This window comes from Notolepis coatsorum (assembly GCF_963971535.1).
Source record: "Notolepis coatsorum genome assembly, chromosome: 4".
Taxonomy (NCBI): Eukaryota; Metazoa; Chordata; class Actinopteri; order Aulopiformes; family Paralepididae; genus Notolepis; species Notolepis coatsorum.
In genome coordinates this window covers 170172761-170195040 of record NC_140168.1, presented here as the reverse complement: position 1 = coordinate 170195040, position 22280 = coordinate 170172761, and the positions used below count along the sequence as shown (strand labels likewise).

The following is a 22280-nucleotide window of genomic DNA, read 5'->3' as shown; positions in this document are numbered from 1 at the left end:
CAGAACTAACAGAGACTACAGTTGAAAATTAGCCAACTTGGCTAAACTGGCATATTTACAGTCAAATGTTCCTTAATATGCACTGTCTCTGTATTTTAAACCAATAAATACAAAATACAAATACTTTACTTTTCTTCATAGCTAAATCAGACAGTCAGCCAGTCTATCAGAGTGAGTGCTCAGTCGATTGTTCCCGCTGATCATACCTGCTGAGTGCTCACTGCTCAGCTCGCGTGAGTGGCGTCATCACACGCCTTGGATAATTTATGGAGTGAAATGCGAATGCAAGGCTTGAAAGCACTACTCGCAAGCCCGCCCCCAGATCATATTTACCAATCGCAACAGCCAATTAAAGGGGCAATTCGCAACGATATCATCGCAGTGTACAGCCCTGATGTACCAGCCCCCCTCTCAGTCATGTATACCAGCCCCCCTCTCAGTCATGTACCAGCCCTCTCTCAGTCATGTACCAGCCCCCTCTCAGTCATGTACCAGCCAGCCCCCTCTCAGTCATGTACCAGTCCCCTCTCAGTCATGTACCAGCCTCCTCTCAGTCCTGTATACCAGCCCCCTCTCAGTCATGTACCAGCCCCCTCTCAGTCATATACCACAGCCCCCTCTCAGTCATGTACCACAGCCCCCTCTCAGTCATGTACCACAGCCCCCTCTCAGTCATGTATCACAGCCCCATCTCAGTCATGTACCAGCCTCCTCTCAGTCCTGTATACCAGCCCCCTCTCAGTCATGTACCAGCCTCCTCTCAGTCATATACCAGCCCCCTCTCAGTCATGTACCAGCCCCCTCTCAGTCATATACCACAGCCCCCTCTCAGTCATGTACCACAGCCCCCTCTCAGTCATGTACCACAGCCCCCTCTCAGTCATGTACCACAGCCCCATCTCAGTCATGTACCAGCCCCCATCTCAGTCATGTACCCTGCACGACTGGCGGGGGGTGCTTAGTAAGAGATGTGATTGGGCCAGCCCAGTGTCAGTCAGTACCAATGGGCCGCTGTCCCAGCCTAGTAGTGGGCCGGTCGTTGACCAAACGTTAAAAAAAAATATATATATATATATATATATATATATTTTTTTTTTTTTATTTTTTTTTATAGTTACAAATAGTTACCGAGGTCCGGACCTCGGTGACCTCATAGCTGGCTACGGCCATGCATACACCACGGTATAACACGGGAACGTATTGATGAAAAAAAAAATTCTTTTTCACATATTGAACGATAGATAGTTGATGTCAAATGGGCCATAGTATTGTATCCATAGCTATAATATAGAATATATATATATAGCCCTGCAAACACCACCACATATTCCTATCTTTTTTTAGAGTGTGGCGTGGTAGGAACAAACGATGCTCAAGTCCGTGGCGTCCAAAGAGTTAAGTACTTATTTTTTTGTAATTAATCACAGCCTATACTCCTTGAAAAATAATTTGACAGATATATATATATATCTTGTTTTTAAAAGTCACAACTCTAATAGTGCACAAAAAGACAGACAGAAAATGATTTTGAAAAGGTACATCCTTGAGAAAAGGTTTAGAAGGAAGGAAGCTACCTTTGATTCCATCTCCTCTTCCTCCTTGGGGCTTCCAGGTGCTGTGGTTGGAGTAGAGGCCACATCAGGTGTTAGTCAAGACAAATAAACAAACAAAAACAAAAAATATATTTTTTTATTTATTTGATTTCTAAGAATATTGATAGATTAGAGTATAGAAGTATTGAGTACCTTATACAATGCAATGATTTTAACTTGCAACCTCACCAAACCCTCTCTGTGAGAGGGCTCTGGTTTGCTGTGTATTGCCAGCAGAGGTACATGGTGGGCAGACCACAGTTGGCTGTACATACCGTCAGTGGGAGGGTCTTCAGGCTCTGCTGACTCATCATTGGTCTGCTGAGGTATCAATTTAGAGGTGGGAGGGGCCAGTACAGGTTTCCACAAGGGGGAGAAGGAATAACATGTCAACAACTGGGCCTGTCACCTGGGTGGTTTATAGATCTAGTTGCAAGAAGGACTAGCATTGATGGTCTTAATGGTGTGCATTCTAAAGCTGTTTATATATCACATCAATATTCGCAAGAAGGACTAGCTGATTAGACTTTCAAGATTGCTCTTTTAGACAAAAGGTGAAAAAGGTGTTTTAGAGCACTTTGTTTAACCACAATAAAGGGTTAACCCTTTCACTACCACACTACAGAAGGTTAACCCTTTCACTACCACACTACCACGGTTAAGTGGTAGTAAAAGTGTTAACCTTCTGTAGTGTGGTTGTGAAAGGGTTAACCCTTTGTTGTGTGGCAGTGAAAGGGTTAACCTTGTATTGTCGCAGTGAAAGGGTTAACCGTTTGTGGGTTAAGTGATCGAATTCATTGGTCTCATCCCTACTTTGTCACTACCCAGACTTGTACCTCTGCTTGATCATCCTCTTTGGTTTCTGAAGACTTTCCTCCATTGGCCTCCTGTCCGGTGGGGGGCGTGTCCTCTGCTTGACTGACAGCCGTCTCTTCCAATGCAGGGGGTTCTGGCTTAACCTCAGGGGCTAACTCTAGCGTCTGGGGAAGGAGGAGGGAGAACAAAAATGTTAAATGTAAAAAGAGTAGAAGGTATTCTGAACTGAAACAGTTTCTATACATACATACACAATGTTAACCCTTTCACTACCACACTACCAAATGGTTAACCCTTTCACTGCGACAATACAGAATGTTAACCCTTTCACATACCACGCGACAAAGGGTTAACCCTTTAACAACCACACCACAGGTTAACCCTTTCACTACCACACTACAGACAGTTAACCGTCTGTAGTGTGGTAGTGAAATGTTAACCGTCTGTAGTGTGGTAGTGAAATGTTAACCGTCTGTAGTGTGGTAGTGAAATGTTAACCGTCTGTAGTGTGGTAGTGAAATGTTAACGACGGGTTATGTATATAACTTAGTTATATGAATACTGGCTAAGCGTCCCGCTCTTAAGCCATACCGAGATATACCTCATCTCATGTACCTAGTGTACTCCATCACGAATAAACCAATACACCCAGCACCTGCCAGGCCCCGCCCTACTGCCGTACTATATAGTACTGGGCGTGGCCACCACTCACTCTTCCTCGGAAAATAGTTTCCAACGAAAAGTTTCCCCAAGGGAACTCAGGGCACGCTAAGAGCGGGACGCTTAGCCAGTACTCATATAACTAGGTTATATACATAACCTGTCGTTAATATATTCGTACTGGCATCGCGTCCCACTCTTAAGCCATACCGAGATATGGGGTAGAGCGGACGCGAGGCCCTACAAATGTACCCCCTGAGGACCCGTAAGCCCACATCAGGGGGGAGGGGAATCCAGTCACCCCACCCTTCCTAATGAAGAGGGGACGGCAGTCAACTCCACCCGAGTGCGAACAAGAGGGAACTAGAACCTCTTGAACGCACAGCACAGGCGGAACCACGTGTGACACAACACATTGTGGCCCACACCCACACACGCCTGCTACCCTACCAAAGGACGGGAAGCAGGAGAGGCCACAGACCTCAGAACCGCCTGGGAGACAGAACCCCCGGTCATGTCCATGAGGTAAAACCTTACGAAGGGACCCGGTGAGGACCATGAAGCCGCAGCACAGATGTCCTCCACCGAGGCCCCACCCAGGAGAGCGGCAGAGGCCGCCACCCCACGAGTGGAGTGCGCCCTGACGCCCCCAGGGGGAGCCAGCCCGGCCAACGTAAAGCAAAGGGCAATGCCCTCGCACAACCAATGGGACAGGCGCTGTTTTTCGACAGTGCCTTACCAGCACGAGAGCCACCGTAACAGACAAAGAGCTGATCGGTAGCCCTGAGGCCCTGAGTACGACATGACAGGTGAAGGCCCGCCTCCAACTCACTAGCGTGAGGAGGCGGATGAAACGCCTGAACCATAATATCCCTGGAGCGGAAAGCACTCCGGATATTTTTAGGCACGAAGGCTGGATTAGGCCGCAGAGTGGCACCGCTATCGGAACGAAAAGACAGGCACTCTGGCCGTACCGAGAGAGCACAAAGCACACCCACGCGTTTTAGCGGAGGTGATGGCCAGCAAGAACGCAGTCTTGAACGACAGCCGTTCCAACAGCGCTTGCTCAAGAGGCTCAAACGGGGCCAAGGACAACCGACCGAGGACCAATTGAAGATCCCAGCTCGGAGCCAAAGAGCGTTTCACCGGCTTAAGGCGTCAACGCCAAGCAGGAAACGCTTCACAAGAGGGTGGCCTTACACCACTCTTGGAAAATACGCCACCTACCCGCGTAACCCGCGATAGTGGAGGGAGCATGCGCGTTCCGGATGGTACCAACCACAGAAGGATCCATCCTCCAGACTCACCCTCTCACCAGCCAACCCACCAGCAGCTGGCCCAGCACAGAGAACTAACACAGAGACCCGTGCGCTTGAGAGAGGGCCCGCGATGACCAAGGAACAGGCCATGACGGGATACCAAGAGCTGGATCAGGACCGGGAACCACACAGCTGCGCCCCGGTCCGGCGCAATCAGGATCAAGGACCTGCGCTCCTCAACGTACCCGCCCCAACAACTGACCTAACAGATGTATGGGGGAAAGAATCCCAGGCGGCACGGCATCGGTCCCAGACCTGCCTGACTATGTCCGGACGTAATCCCCACACGTCAGGGTGAGGACCGCCGCGCGACATTACACTTGTACCCACATTCACCCTGCCGGGGATGTGGAGAGCCCTCAGGCCGCACAGATGGAGAACGCCCATAGCCAGCCGCCTGCCGCCCGGTGCAGACGGGGGGAGCGTACTCCTCCCCGCCTGTCGATATACGACACTGACGTCGTATTGTCCGTCCTGACTTGCCTCTCACCGGGTCTATTTCCATACTGGAAAAAAACCACCTCCGTAACCTCCTCCTGGGGTGAAGAGGAGGCCAAGAGGGATCACGGAATGAGCAGATGCCCTCATACCGAGCAGGCGTATCACGGACAGCGTCGTAACCGTCCTATGACGGAACCTCCCGAGCGTGTCGCAACACGCTCTGAGAGGGATGCCCATAGCACTCCACCCGTTGACTGGGAAGAGGAGTACTCTACTTCCAGTCTACAGCAACCTCAGGCTGGTAGGAAACCAGCCTGGCATGAGACCTGTCGATCCACCTTGACCGCCAAGGACCAGAACGTCGGCAGGGCAGAATACACTTCGTAACCCCTGACGACGCAGAGGCCCCAGTGCGGCCTCCACGCACTTGGTGAAGATGCAGGGAGCCAGAGAAAAGCCGAACGGCAGCCCCTGGTACTCATACGCTAACCCTGCAAAGGAAGCGTAGGTAAGCCCTAGGACGGAAGATCGGGGATGCGAACACGCATCCTACAGGTCTATGGAGGAGAACCAGACCCCCACCTGACAGTGTTCAACAGGTAGGAGACGATCCAAAAAATGCCGAACCTTCCCATGGGACAGGTCCAACATGGGTCTGACGCCCGCCCCCCCCCCTCCCGATTTCTCAGGCACCAGAGAACACCGGGAGGAAAACGCCACGACGATGGCTTGCTTCGTCCACAGAGATCGGATCTCGTTGACCAGAGCTGTCACTGCTGGTGACCCTGACAATAGGGTCTGTACCAAACCCGAAAACGGGTGGGGTTGTGTAAATACAAGTCCCCGCCTCAGTGTTCTCTCCATCCACCTCGACATATGGTACTGCTGTAGCCATATGTGATGACACTCCCAACGCACCCGCCGCCATGTGGCGCAGGTCCGCTAGGAACTGTAGATAGGCGGCCCGGTCCCACCCGCTGTGCGTAGCCAACCCTGGACCCGTGCGAGCAGAGCGTTCCGTGTCGGGACATCTGACCCTGACACTACCCACGAGGCAATCGCACCCAAGGGGGGACCCCGACAGAAAGGGCCGGTTTGATACGGGGGAAGCTGACATCAGTTCTAGGTGACAAAAGCTCCCCCACTGAACACCCCTCCAGAACATGCTGAGGAGTTGTTCTGCAGCCGGACATGCAAGGTGTGAGGCCCCCATGGGTTCCTACACACCGTAGCCCTGCAGTGATATTACTACCACCCAAATCACGTGCGCCTGCGAGACCACTGACTGCCAATCTTTCAGGAGTGGGAGGCACCAACATGATACCTGGCCTGGCGAAGGCGAGGTCGGGGAAGCGCGCACTGTGTGCCTCAAAAAGGTTTCGAGCCCCCCTGCTGACAACACTTAGTTGACAGACGTAACACCAGGCTCAACCAACACAGCTTATGGTGTGGGAGCCGCTTGACAGCACAACATTCTCATGGACAGACCCAGGCTCAGCCATCAACTGGGTGTCAGCCCCTGTCCCCATGAGAAGCGAAAAGTGGGGCCGCACGCGCTTCAACGAAGGCACGCGGCCCGCAGCCAAAGGAAACAATCAGAGCCCCTTTTCCGCTGGTGTTGGGGGAGGGAGTGATCGGAGAGCGGGCTGCTCGCGGCAGGACGGCGACGGCTTGTATATTCCAAGCCGAGCTCATCCAACATGGCCGATCCCTCGGCCGCCAAGGCTGTCGGCCTTGTGGACACCCGTCGATTCAACGCCCAGGATACCTCTGGCGGGGGAAAACATGGCCGCCTGTCGAGGGCCTCGTCATCGCCGCTGACGAGGCCGTGCTCTCTCTTCTTCTGGCTGCGCGGTGTGAGGCGGTGTGGGGCCTAGGACAAATACCGCCCGCGCTCCAGCGGAAGCCCAAAATCCTCTGCGGAGAGGGGAGCCCTGAGCGGTTATAGCTTGCGGCTAGGTCAAAGCTAATAACGTCAACAACCTCACGCGATGTGTCGACGTCGGCTGGCCCTCAAGGCCCCGCCACCAGACACCATTTTTTTATAGAAAAAACAGCAATTCGAACACAGTTACTAATCGCTGCCAATTCCATACCGTGGCAGTACAGGCTTTAGCAGCCCACCAGCCACTCGCCGGGCCGACCCACCTCATGGCGTCGGCCGGGCGGGGCACTGTTTCAACATGTCAAAAGCAAAGGACTGATGCTAACACGGAGCACCAGTGGTGGTTGCAACCAGCAACCTCCACTGTGGTGTGCACCATGAAGGGGTTAATGAATAAATGAACTAACACCACGAACATACTGTAGAATGGGCAAGCCCATGCACACAACGTTAAGGGGAGGCGGACCAGAGAGAACCAGTCCCGCATTCATTCATAATATTCACAACAGCACACCAGCCCTAGACCTCAGCCCATTTACCCATGAAGGTAAACAAAGCCCCCCCCGCAATACTCCCCCAGTAGACACCGATTGACCGTCAGCATGAATGGTTGAGAGGAGGGAAGACTGTAGTATAGACAGACATTCCCGTAGCAGAGAGACAGAACAGAAACAGTAGCCCAATATAGCATAGCATTCGACGCTAATGTGGACAGAAACAACACAACAACACTGGCCGCCGCTAAATTCCATCCTGCAGCAGTATAGCTCTCATCAGTCCATACTGCCACCCGCCGGGCCGACTCGCTCTCAAGCATCGGCTTCCGGGTGGGACACCGTCCAACCCCGTCGGGGCACAGGATCGATGCTACCTGGCTACCTAGCCACAGCACACCCGCCCTGCACCCTGTTGTCAACCCATTTACCCAAAACCCCCCACATTAGCTACCGACTGACCTTCATCAATGAACCGGTTAAGAGGAGGGAAAAGCGGCAACATCCCACGACGGGGAACATTAGAACAGCGACCCAGCATTTCAGCATTAGCGTTAGCATTAGTGTTTAGTAGCACGCTCCAGGATCGCTTGGAAACCGTCCAATTCAGGGGAACGTTCACCAAACCATCCCGCCCCTGGCGCCGACACACAACTCGGTTGTGTAACAAAACAACCAGCATTACTAACACTAGCATCAATGCCTGATGACACAGGGCCTACCTGTGTGCGAGCCGGCTCGATAGCCAACCTCGCACGCTGTCCCTCGATGTGCTGCCACAAGACGAGGGAACATCAGAATAGACCCGACGTGTCGTTGGAACATACCCCGAAGATTCCAGGGGTAAGCAAATCTCCGTAAGCACTCAATATTATCTAAACTTTTCATGTCAACTAGTTGCATAGGTGTATTGGTTTATTCGTGATGGAGTACACTAGGTACATGAGATGAGGTATATCTCGGTATGGCTTAAGAGCGGGACGCGATGCCAGTACGAATATATAACCGTCTGCAGTAGTGTGGTAGTGAAAGGGTTAAGAATCTACGGTAGGCAATCTGAGCAAAGCCTCAACGGTATAAAAATTAATAAATACATCCCTTATTAACCTCTTGTGCCCTAGCCCTATTTTCTGAAAATCCGCCTAAAAATACATACCTAAGTAAATGGAAGATTGCTCCACTTCTACAAGGTCCATTTGGAGTAGGGATGCACCGAAATTTCGGTGGCCGAAAACTTTCGTCGAAAATGGCAAAAAATTTCCTTTCGGCCAAAAGATTTTTTTCACCGAAAATATGTGACCGAAACAGAAACAACCTGTAACCTAACGCGTGTTGTTGTGATGATGTCGCGCTGTCGGGAGTCGCGCTGTTTCTATGTAAACTCTGCGCGCAACGCGTCCAATAAATGCGTCTTTAACATGCTTTTATATCCTTATTTACTATATGCCCGTCGCGGTTAATCACTGAGTGATCTAATATGCATATTATTCAGAGCGAGAGGGGGGGGGGGGATTGTGTTTCTCACATTTGACGCTGTCTGTCTGTCGCGCGTCTACTGTGCCGAGTCAAGCGAGCACATTCAGCTGGGGACTAGAAAGGTGCGCTCAGTTGAGCACAGATGTCCGCTGTGGCAGCCAGAGAAAAGATGGAATTAATGTACTGTATGCATTCAGAAGTGCTGAATAAATGTTTTATGGACCCATAGTAGTGATTATTTATTATTTAAGTTAAGTTTTGCCATAATCATATATTTTTCCATAATCATAATGTTCCACAACATTGGTAAAAAAAAATTCTATTCTATGAATCATTTTCGGCCTTTCGGCTTTCGGCCAACTGTTTTCTATTTTCGGTATCGGTTTCGGCCAAGAATTTCCCATTCGGTGCATCCCTAATTTGGAGGGATCTAGGGACATCTATGGATCTCAGGGAATGTATTCCCAGTGTCAGAAATATTGTGTCTGTTACTAGGCTTGAGTAAATTGTAATGAACCAAAAGGAGAATACCAATTATATTTGTTCCCCCATCTTTGACGGTGAATAACACCATGCTAAAAATGACCAGACATGAAAAACTGCCACTGAGCTCATTCAGCACCTTCCTGAGATCACATGTAAAAAAAATCTAAGCAAATGAATAAAGGGAAGATGATTAAACAGAAGGTTTTGTAGATACAGTACTGAATTCTGCCATCCGGACACATGCAATTTGAAATATTATTATAGAATATCAGGCCTATAAATGACCTTATTATAGCCAAGTCACATCTATGGATCGGGCCAACTCTCCTGTTTCCAATGGCAGAGTTCAATCTGGATTGTATCATTCCATTTGGGCTGTGGGGGGTGCTTAATGTCTGAAGGAGTCGACTGAAGGCTTCTTGTCCTCTGCAAAAGCATGCAATTGATCCACTGATGGATACATCTTGATATTTGACTAGTCTAGTGTGTTCATTAGATGGGTGAAATCCTCTTTCAGTGCCTCTGTGCCTGTTTTCTTATGCAGTTAGCCTCTGGTATGCGTACCATTAGCGTTAGCCACGCTTCTAGGCCTCTTTTCTTTTGGAAAGAATGATAATTTTTTTTATATATAAATATATATATAAGAGGTTGGCAGTCGACTACGGCTCCTTTCGCCCGATTAGTCGACTAATCAACTAATAGGGGTCAGCCCTAGAATGATATATCAACAAACCCCTGTGAACTAAGAAGCATAATATGGATGGGAAGAAATGTGTAAAGTTTGGTGTGTGTAGGTACTAGGTAAATGGAGTTCTGTGTCTTTGTGTGTAAGTAAAATGCATAAAAACTAGTTTTTCAGAAAACAACCTCAAAGTTCTGTATTGTAATTGTGATCTATGGACACAATCAGACAGAATTAAGTAAAATAAACAACTAATTGTCTGTTTGATATTTTAATGCCACTAGTTTGAAATAAGACATGTTAAGGAAACAAAATCTCAATTTAGTAAAAAAAAAAAAGCAAAAAGGCGATTTTGGGGGTACTGTAAATGCATTAAATATTCATGTTTCATCAAAGAAATTGTATAACCAGGGGCGTAGCTGTAGAATCTGGGCCCCATGAAAGAATGTATTTGTAGGCGCCCAGTGAATGCAAGCGTGTGTAAGCGCGATATAATTATTTTTTGCCATTTATTTATTGATGAAAACGCATAATATGGTTTCTACCTATACATTCGGATCAGCAGTTCAGCACCTGCACTGTTGGTGGGTGAGCCTAGTAAAGGATGTCTTCAATGAATGGACCAATGCAAAAGTCTACCAAAGCCCCCCCCTCTCTCTATATATCTCTCTCTCACACACACACACACACACACAGTATCAATGAGAGCATCAATAATACACCCGAGTGATGTCTAGTAAAAAAGAAAATAAATTGTTTTGCCCCCCCCCCCCCCCCCCCAGGGCCCTTGGGATCATCCTAAGCCCCCCCCCCCCAGCTACGCCCCCACAGATCCAACATGAATGAATGTAGTATGTTCTAAATGTAAATAATACGAGGTATACCGACAGCCGAGCAGGACAAGGACGCATCAATGTTGTTTTAAATTCGGCTCACAGCCGAAACACTGGTTTGAGGGCTTTTTACGTGGACTGAAAAATAACCCAAAATGGTATGCAGTCTAATGATGGAACCGTCTGAGAGCTGCCGATATGATGTAATCACAACACATACGTCCAGAAAGAGAGACAGAGACAGACTGACACAGACAGACACAGACAGAGAGAGACAGACACAGACAGACATACATACAGCCAGAGAGAGAGACAGAAACAAAGAGAGAAAGACAGAGAGACAGACGGAGACACACAGAGAGAGCGACAGACAGAGAGAGAGACAGACAGACAGACAGAGAGACACAGAGACAGACAGACACAGACAGAGAGAGACACAGAGACAGACAGAGAGAGACAGACAGAGAGCGACAGAGACACAGAGAGAGAGTGACAGACAGAGACACAGAGAGAGAGCGACAGACAGAGAGTGAGGGTATTTGTGTTGGTAGATTAAGCTACACACACACACACACACACACACTCAGCCCCAATAGTATTATCAGTATGGCTCGGATCGCTGGGCCGGTATAAAGGGATAGAGACACGATTTGGGACACACATACACACAACTGTGTGTGTGCGTATGTGCGCACAATGACAACACAGACCAAAGCAGACACAGTGTAGACGGATAGACATACAATGTCTAGGGGTTGTCTGTGAGTTTCAGAGGAATATAACAACATTGAAACTACTGTCCATTATGGACATTAGCACAGTGACTGGGCAACAGTTATTTGCTGTGTGTGTGTAAGAGAAGTGTAAAGTTTACCAAAATGTTGTGAAAGTCTTAAATGTTAAGACTTAAATGTAGAAAGAAATCCAAAGTAGGGCTGGGCGATATGGCATAAAAATAAAATCTCAGAATTATTTTATTTTTAATCCGATTTACGATTTTAATCGATTTTTTTCTCTTGAAAACTAGAAACGCCAAGGAAATCATTCAAATAAGCTTTGTTTTTATTTGACACAAAAAAAGTATCAAACTAAGATGAATTTCCCTATTGGGATTAATAGTGCAATAACTTGCTTTTTCACCAAACTTCACTTAAAACAAATAAAAGGTGCCTCTTGATCATCAAACAAGAATGAATTTCCCTATTGGGATTAATAAAGTGCAAATCTAACTTTCACCAAACATCAATTTTTATAAAATAAAGGTGACCCCTAAAATCGATTTAAATTTTTCAAAATCGTCCTAGATCATTCATTCGAATTAATCGATGAATCGCCCAGCCCTAATCCAAAGTCTTGTGAAACTAAAAGTAAACAACATATATGGTTTTCTACGCCGTTAGAAAGTTTCATGGTTGCAGGAGGACTAGTGAAACCCATCCAAAAACCCACGAGGAAACCTTAACCCTTTCACTACCACCAAAGGGTTAACCCAGGGATTAAAGCAAAAAAAAATCTCCTGACTGAAATTTTTTTTTCAGGCCAAGTCATATTCTTATTTTAACCTCCACTGTTTTTTTTTTGATAGCGGTAGTGTTTTAAGGGAGCCTACTTGTTTCGGTTTCGTCAATAATCCAATGTACAGTTACCCCCCCCCCCCCCACCCGCCTACCCAACCCCCCCCCCAACCACCTCCAATGTACAGTTTCCCCCCCCTCCACCCAACCTACCCAACCTCCTCCAATGTAAAGTTCTTCGTCAAATGTATATACTCTCTTTTTTAGACTCTTATTGTATCACAAACAATACTGTATTTGTAAATCTGGTATGTCATAAATGTATAGATGTAGCAGTATTATCTATCTGTATGTCATATGTTATGATGAATTGAAAATGGGGGACCCTGATGTAAACAAGAGGAAAGTCTTTCTCTGGTCTGCATCCCCTTAACAATTGTGTGTATTGAGCTGTACTGTATTGTACCCATTCTGCAATATGTTAATAACAATCAATCAATATTTAACAGATTGCAGAATGGGTACAATACAGAATGGGCTCAATAGACACAATTGTTAAGGGGATGCAGACCAGAGAAAGACGTTTGTCTTGTTTACATCAGGGTCCCCCATTTTCAATTCATAGTGACATTTATGGCATAGGGACATACATGACATACTACAGGTATATACGGTAGTAATGTTACATTTGTGACATATACGATATGCAAATATACAGTACTGTTACCCATAGATCCTAACAGAGATTATATACATTATGATGGGGAGGAGACTGTACATTAGGGTGGGTGGGTGGGAGAAAAAAGATACATACGGTGGGGAGAGAATATACAGTAGGGAGGAGACCGTCTACAGATACACCTGTGTGATGTTGCTACGGAGTTAAGCTAATAAAGGATACTCGTCACAACCACAGCAGAGGACTCACATATTTGTACTGTGAAGTAACACGACAATGACAAATGTGTTGTTTCTGTTTTTCTTTTTGACATAGTTGCGGAACACGGAACAAGTTAACAACACACCACTGTCTACAGCCCCCGCATCATACTGTAGCCTAGCCAGTCTCTTGAAACACTGCTATCTTCAAACTTCCATTCCTCTCGAAACTTTCTTTTGTTGGGTGGTGCCGCTCATCCTTTTCGTCTGAGAACACCGCGGTGTGTTTTCTTTTTAGTGGCCGGCTTACTCCTTCCATTAACGTTATTATGCTGACGTTAGCTAATCGGTATAGCAGGCGTGCGTAACGTTAGTGCAAGCAGGTGGTGGATGTGACGTCGGTAAACAAGGAGAATTGACGCGCGAGGGCTGCAAAAAAGGCGACTGTCGTAAGACTGGTGTTTTCTGACATGCGTTTCTACTATTAAGTATTATTACATTTTCATATAACAGGCTGACGGACTCCGGTAGAGCCGCCGCGCCTCCGCTAACCTTTCAATAAGCTTTGTGGTCCGGGCATAAATGTGTCCATAAATCCATTTATTTAGATCCAACAGTCTGAATGTATCTTGAGATTATTATACATTTCTCTCGAGTCGCTGCATGCGTCCTGCCATTATTGCTCGCCATGACTCTTGGCGCAGCCGCGGTAAGAAAAAAAGGCAATTTTTCATGATATTTGACGCCTCCGATTGGCTCAATTTAGTTTCAATCTGTATGCATCTACAAATCATATTATACCAGGTAGCCTATTGACGGGAAATCCGTCAGACTCAAAATCAAATTGACGGAACTCCGTCTCAAGACGGAACACTTTAATGCCTGTTAACCCTTTCACTGTGACAATACAGAAGGTTAATAACCCTTTCACTGCCACACACCAAAGGGTTAACCCTTTCACAAGGAAGGTTAACCTTCTGTAGTGTGGTAGTGAAAGGGTTCAAACAAGAATAATTTTCTTTAATATTGGCCCATTTGGAAATAAAAGGTTTCCGACAGTAGTGAAGTATGTATACCACCGCCTCCCAGCCACACACCTCCGTCTGTGTTTGTTTCTCCTCCTCCTCCTCTTCATCTTCACAGTCAGCAGGATCGACGGCCTGGTCAGAGAGGGTCTCTGCAGCAGCACCAGGAGCATCACTGGAGGCCTCGACTGGCTGAGGCGCCGGAGGGTCTGAACAATGCAAATAATGATCTTGTCACTAGGTGTTGGCAAGGCTTGGTGTGGCTGGACAGCATGAACTCTGGATATGAATTAAATTAGTTGCAGTAGGAGGAGGGGGAGGAGTAAGTAGTAGGAGTGAGTCAGTAGGAGGAGGAATCAGTAGTAGTAATAGTAGTAAATAGGGGTGGGAATCGCCAGAGACCTCATGATACGATACTATTGCGATACTTGCGCCACGATACGATTGTATCGCGATACTACGCTGAGTACTAAGAATTTTTTTGGGATCAAATTTCATTTATTACCTTTTTTCAACTGCAACGTAAAACTTTGTCAATGTCAACATGTTTTATCTAATAAAATAGAGTTCAGTCTGTTCATCTCACTTCAATAATTTTTATTGCAGAACATGGTATTTTCTCAAGATGTAAACACTGTAATCTGTGTTGTACCTGACAAACTGAACTGTTTGTATTACAGTCATATTCCAACTTAACTGAATGCACATGTGTGTGTGTGTGGACTACTGTACTATTACAGGTATTTAAATGAACAATGCAACTTCCTTATACAAAACTTTTTTTTAATGAATAATTAAATATCGATACTTGGCGTCCCTGTATCGATACAGTATCGCCACGCAAAGTATCGCGATACTACGTATCGATTCCCCCCCCACCCCTAGTAGTAAGTAGGATCAGTCAGTAGGCTCAGTCAGTAGTAGGAGTCAGTAGGAGCAGGAGTCAGTAGTAGTACGGTACGTACCTCGGTTTTGAAGTCACGGTTCGGTATGGGTTTTCGGTACAGTGGGGGAAAGTGTGGCTTTCCATGTTCCACTCAGGGGTGATGTAGTGTGCAGTAGGGCTGCACGATTTTGGGAAATAATCTAATTGCGATTTTTCTGACAGATATTGCGATTGCGATAAAATTTGCAATTATAATATATATATTTTTTAAGCAGCCTCACAGAGGTTTATTGTAAAATGCGGCTTGAATTTTATTTTTTTTCACCTGGGAATCGATACCGGTACCCAACGGTAAAAAAAATTCTGTACTTTACCCTCTAAACTTCACAACACACAATCTAAAACCCCTTACCTCCCTCTCCCAAACCGATCTTGTATCTCAATGGGACTTCCTGGTTAAATAAATAAATAAAAAATAATAATAATAATTTGTGATTTTTATATTTTTTTGCGATTTGCTAATTGCATCATTCCAAATCGCGATTTCGATTTTAAATCGCTTAATCGTGCAGCCCTAATGTGCAGTAACTAATTGTACTTGTAGGGCTGTTCGCCACACTATGAGGCTATGCTAAATTACAGGTAATCTCTCAGTGTTGTGTGTGTGTTGAACGAACACCTGGACCTTTGAGCAAATTATATTTTGGGAAGGGGTGAAATTGGAGTTTTGAATTAAATTATGCACGCAAAAAAAGGTTCTGCATGTGCGGTCGTTAGTGGTTAACATACCGTTGTATTCATTCGGTACACAGTACACTACTAGTCAGTAGTAGTAGGAGGAGTCAGTAGTAGTAGTAGTAGTAGTAATAGTAATGCGATTAGAACATCACAAAAAGAGGTAATGCTGGGTAAAATCATGAAAATACTGTTTAGGTGAGGACACTCTTGGCAAAATGACTGTGCTGCTATCAGTCTGACTAGCCCTCGAAAACTAATTTACAACGGCCGGCCACCAAAGATATGTTGAATGAGGGCCTGACTGCTTGACCTGAATTTGGCCGTTTGATGCCCTCGGCTGAGCTGTGGGAAGAACAAACAAATGAAGGCTCACCAACTACAGGCTTGGTGTCCATTTGTTCTTCTTGGTTTGTGGACGGCTTTGTAGTGTCCATGTCCTCCTCTTCACTGGTGGCAGGGTCTGGTTTGATACATTTCTTCTTCAGGGTGGTGGAGTCCACTTCTATCTCCTGCTTGGCATGATGGGCTAAAGAGCACAGCCTGGACACACACACACACACACAGATAAGTATACAAGAATATAAGGTTACTTACACAAAACATGTTTGAGCAGCTACATTTACAATTAGACTTATTACATGGTGTTTTTAAATCCTTTCCAGTTTTAGGGGTAGTTTCAGATTGGCTCCAGGAACGCGACTGGACTCAATTGGATCTTTCACTGAATCATTTGAAATGACACACCCACTGGAATGCCCACTCAGCGGGTTTGCCACTTTGGACGTACCGTCTACCAACGCGGGTTCAGCTCAGCATGGTGACGTCCGTGAGTATGAGTTATTTTAGGAAGGATTTGGGATTGCTACGGTCAAGTTGTCTGACCGTGTCACCATGGCAAAGAGAGTAGCGGTCAGGTCCAGCGCCACTGAGCCAGGGCCCTTGTGCGTTTCATAAATTTAACCCATTTTATCAAAGCGCTCCAAGCAGGAATGTGCACACATTTCTTTCAGTACTATTGAGACCCGGAAGACGGGTTCAGTTTATTCAATGTGTGCAGCGGCTCAGAGTACGTTTCTACCCCCTTGGTGAGAATTCATTCTTCAAATTCAGAAAGAAGTGTCTCTACTAGTGGTGTGTGGATGGTGCAGCTGGTGAGTGTGTAGATGGTGCAGCTGGTGAGTGTGGATGGTGAGTGTGTAGATGGTGCAGCTGGTGAGTGTGGATGGTGAGTGTGTAATAGCCTTGCGTAGTGGGCAAGTCAACATGCAATTGTCATTTCATAATAGACAGAGCAGCGCGGAACTTTAATTTTCGAAGCTATGACATCTAGCTCTTCAGCCCTGTGTTCGACAGCTCTGTGACAACTTATCTCGTGAGTCACACTGTTTCTATGTGCAATGAAAACTCGAGCAACGGCATCATCACCATTCCTGTATGCTAAGCTAACCTGCTAACGCTAACTAAGCTATCCCTGGGAACGCTCAGAGGTATCCAATAGTGAGGGAAGGGGGGGGCTGAGTCTCTCTGCTAACAATCCTGATTCCTGAACCTATTTCATTCAAAAGGAAGATATTGATGGTCATTAGCTATAGTATAGTATAGCTCAGCAGATATAACAGAATAATATAATTGTAAGTTTCAACAGCGTCAAAATATTAATAAAAATGTATTAAAGAATTGTCCATGTTCTGTCATCTAATAATATATTCCATTACCTTTCCTATCGGTATCAAAGTCAAAATGTTGTTATCGTGACAACACGATAACTGCCTGTTAAGTCACGCCAGTGGCGGCTGGTCAATAGTGGGCGCTAGACCGCCGCCCTCCCTGGTTAAAAGAAGAAGAAGAAAGGAAAGTATTCATGCCCCCCGGCCCCTAGCGGCCTAGCCCCCTCCAACCCCTTTTCATGGGCGCTCGATCTCAGCTCCACGGTCTGTGTGCAACTCACAGGGCAAATACATACGTACGTGTAAATAAATACGTACGTACAACATAACAATCAAATACGATATCCAAGAGCGCTTGGTCTAGTGCCCGAAGTAGTCACTCTATTGGCTGAGAGTGGCACGTGACATCGCCTCGAGGAAATACGCTCTGCTAGTAGTTGTCTGGTTGTCTGCTAGTAGTTAGCTGGTTAGATACTGTACATTCAGACAGTGTTGGATCTAACTAAATAGATTTATATGGACACTTTTATGGAAAGTTCAAGCCCTGGACCACAAAGCTTCTCGAAGGATTAAGGCTATACTCGGTCAACAACAACAACAAGCAGCTATAATGGCTAGCTGGATGCAGTCTGGACAGTGGACATCGACATAACAGTCTGGACAATGGACATATACTGTACACTTTATCAAGCCCTGCTGGACCGCGTTTGAACTAAACAAGTGAGTCGCGGTCTCTCTCTCTCTCTCTCTCGCTCTCCGTTAGAGCGATGCTGTGTTGTTGTTGAACTAACTAATTAATTTCGCCGCGGGGGGGCCATAATCACCCGGACAATGAATGGTAACTTGTTTAAAATGACAAGATATACATATGTGATTATTATTGTTTGGCTTTGGCAATGTAAACGTATGTTTCCCATGTCAATAAAGCCCATTTGAATTGAATTGAGAGAGAGAGAGAGAGAGAGAGAGAGAGAGAGAGAGAGAGAGAGAGAGAGACAGAGAGAGAGAGCTGTGCGTGTTTGTGTAGGCACTGTAGGGCCATTGGAAACGTGGTTGCATTTGACTGACTGTGATCATATATTGATTGATGGCAATGATGATAATATTCGCCAATGCGTGCCTTGTACATGTTTGCAAAATATTTGGTATTCGGGCATATTCACTTTAATTTTAAATTAAGTTTATTACCGTATAACTGCTCCCCTATATTAACCATGTACGGCGACCTTGGGTGCTTTTGAAAGGCGCCTTTAAATAAAATACATTATAATTATTATTAACACTACATCGTACAAAAGCAGCTGGACAACCGATATCCTTTGCGTCTAGTAGGCATGGGCCAATGTGTTGAATGAATGAATGAATGAAAACTTTATTTAACAGATTGCAGAATGGGTACAAATACAGTACGGCTCAATACACACAATTGTTAAGGGGATGCAGACCTGAGAAAGACGTTTGTCTTGTTTCCATCAGGGTCCCCCATTTTCAATTCATATAGACATTTATGACATACACAACATACATGACATTTATGGCATAGGGACATATAGGTATTTAGTACCGATACATTTGTGACATAAACGGTATTCAAATATACAGTACTGTTACCCCTAGATCCTGACAGAGTATATACATATGATGGGGAGGGGACTGTACATTAGGAGGGGGTGGGTGGGTGGGATAGAAATATACATACGGCGGGTTGTATATGTTGATTGATTGAAAACTTTATTAACAGATTGCAGAATGGGTACAATACAGTACGGCTCAATACACACAACTGCTACCTGAAAATAGCAGTACTGTATATCTGTATGTTGTGTATGTCATATTGTTATTATGAATTGAAAATGGGGGACCCTGACGAAAGTCTCTCTCTAGTCTGCATCCCTTAACAATTGTGTGTATTGAGCCGTACTGTACCCATTCTGCAATCTGTTAAATAAAGTTTTCAATCAATCAATCAATGCTCCTAATGTTTTCATTTAGGAGCACATGTGCTCCTTGGGGGAAAAGTTAGCGTAGACTAGAGCCTTGAGGGGGAGTGAAGAATCCAACACGATGCTGCTCTCGTTCACATTTGTATAATGAATGAAATAATAATACAAATACCAATATCAACACACAAATACAAAACTGTTCACTCAGTGCAGAATCTACAAATACACAAATCGGCGCGAACTGGTCACTTGATGCCTGTACACGCTCGCTAGCCAACATAAACAACATGTCGATATGCTGCTTCTCCAACCAGACAACTCGCTTTTACATTGAACATAACATCATGTCATTGGCATTTTCACAAACACTGTAACATGTACAAAGCAATAACAAACGAAAACACAATTGTCCACATTCTTACCTGCATGTGAATGAATGAATGAATGAAAACTTTATTTAACAGATTGCAGAATGGGTACAATACAGTACGGCTCAATACATACAATTGTTAAGGGGATGCAGACCTGAGAAAGACGTTTGTCTTGTTTCCATCAGGGTCCCCCTGTGATGTATGTGATGCATGTGAAGCATGAAACACAGGACACGCTGCTTTAATGAAAGAGGAGGAGGTACCACCACAACACTTGCGGTATTTTGAAATCGACTCCAGAACTCTGCATGCGCAGATTGCCCACGGAGTCTCTGGATTGTCCAGGGAGTAGCCTCCAGCTGCAGCCCTGGAGAATCCTCTCACTGGCAAGCTTGTGCCAGCCACAGGACGCGCGCTGATTGGCGGAAAGTACGGAAGTATCTCGAAGTACGTCTGCGCTGCGTTATTTTCTTTCATAGCCGCATTTCTCGGAGACGCTCTCTGATTGGCCACTGACTGACGCTCTCTGATTGGCCACTGACATGTTTGCCCAATCGCGTGACGAGCTGCATCTTTGCCCATTTCCGCGTCGAACAGCCTGCAAACTACCTGGCGTTCTATCGCCATGCTCTAAGACAAACTCTAACCTTAACCAACTTCGAAAGAGTGCCTAAGCTTAACCAGTACTAAACAGGCGTCGGCCAATCAGAGAGCGTCTCCGAGAAATGCGGCTAGGAAAAAAAATAACGTGTCTGCGCTGATTGGCGGAAAGTACGGAAGTTTCTCGAAGGCAACCACATTCAAACCTGCTGTTTTAGGGCTTGTGTCCATAGGGGACGTTTTATGAGTTGTCAGCTCCTTTCTGTCATTAATTTCTATGCTGGAGAAGCGTCAGGCGCGCTCCTCTTCCCAGAGCCGCTCCTCGCGTTTTATGAGCTCTCGACGGCAGCGTTTTTGGCGGAGCGCTCCCAGCTCATAAAGTTGAAACTAGTTCAACTTTCTTGGAAAGCAGCGCGCTCATCAATGTAACGCATCGAGGAAGGGGCGGAGCCGTGGCTCGCGTGAGCTCTGGGGAGACCACCTTGAAAAAAACGTCCCCGGTGGACACATAGCCTTAAGTGAGCGTGCTCGCTCACTACCGCCATCTGCTGGGATGGTGTCCGCATTGATATTATAGACCACCGCAACACTTCCGGTATTTGCTTAGAGTTTGGAATCAGGACTGGTTTTGATTGATTGATTGATTGAAAACTTTATTAACAGATTGCAGAATGGGTACAATACAGTACAGCTCAATGTTAACACTTTCACTGCCACTCACGAGATATCTCGGGTTTCCGATAGTTATGTTGAAAGTTTCTCGGATTTTATTTTTTTTAGCGACCTGAAATCATATTGCATCACGCGAGCCTACCCCTCCTCAGATGTGGAAAAAAGTGCCCCCTATCGTCTCCCAGATGACATAAGGGATTTTGGAATAGACTCAATGAAAATGGATGGGGAAAAAAATCCTGTACTCTACATTTTCCAGTCCACTGATGCAGCCGGGGTTATCACAGTTCATTCTGGAGCCTCTGAGACCCGCGGAATCATGTACTGCACTGTACACACGTTGGATCCATACACTTATCGATTTTTTAGAATGGTGATCAGGAATTGGAATATACCAGTTGGATACCATCTGATGTCAGGTAAGGAATCTATGTTATCAGTGTTAGGATAATCAGACTCATTTTGATGAAGATATAAGCCGTTTTGTGAAATGGGCTCTTTCGGTTTCACTGTAAAAGTCCAAGAGGAAATGAACACGGCGATTATCCGTGCGCGGCTCGAATGTGCTTGCGTGCACGTATAATATTGATCATCTAGCGTTTATTTGAAAACGATTCATAAATAGGCAGACAAATATCAACGTTCTGGAATATTCCAGTAAAAGACGATTATCATAGAATGGTCTAGAATGAACTGTTTTTTACCTCAAAACGGGTGCTTTTCAAAATGCTCTCAAACGGAAATGAAGCGATAAAAAACCAATCTGCCTTGACAGCACTGACTGGAAAAGGATTCTTTGATAAGCGACGGGCAGATTAGACACATAGCCATCATTTAAAACATAGATTAGGCGATATTAAGCGTAACATTGGCGCCGATGGTGGCATTGAAGCGCTAACTCTGGCGCCACCTCGTGGCACTCAAAGTGTTAAGGGGATGCAGACCAGAGAAAGACTTTCGTCTTGTTTACATCAGGGTCCCCCATTTTCAATTCATTATAACATACATTGATTGATTGAAAACTTTATTAACAGATTGCAGAATGGGTACAGTACAGTACAGCTCAATACATACAATTGTTAAGGGGATGCAGACCAGAGAAAGACTTTCGTCTTGTTTACATCAGGGTCCCCCATTTTCAATTCATCATAACATATATGACATACAGATAGACAGTACTGCTACATCTATACATTTATGACATACCAGATTTGCAAATACAAGTACTGTTTGTGATACAAAAAGTGTCCAGAAAAGAGTGTATATACATTTGACGTAGAAACTGTACATTGGAGGAGGTT

At 45.7% G+C, this 22280-nt stretch overlaps 1 protein-coding gene across 2 annotated transcripts in view; it reads right to left on the bottom strand.

The window, feature by feature from the left end:
* Positions 1-22280, bottom strand: part of LOC311227014 (uncharacterized protein) — a 171036-nt gene that overhangs the window by 108329 nt on the left and 40427 nt on the right. For both annotated transcript variants that reach the window (XM_084312512.1, XM_084312513.1), the window contains exons 3-7: positions 16100-16266; positions 14175-14311; positions 2429-2572; positions 1868-1913; positions 1575-1615 (exon numbers count right to left, since the gene is read on the bottom strand). In XM_084312512.1, coding sequence (XP_084168638.1) covers positions 1575-1615; positions 1868-1913; positions 2429-2572; positions 14175-14311; positions 16100-16266 — 535 coding nt within the window. The remainder of the gene's footprint in view (positions 1-1574; positions 1616-1867; positions 1914-2428; positions 2573-14174; positions 14312-16099; positions 16267-22280) is intronic.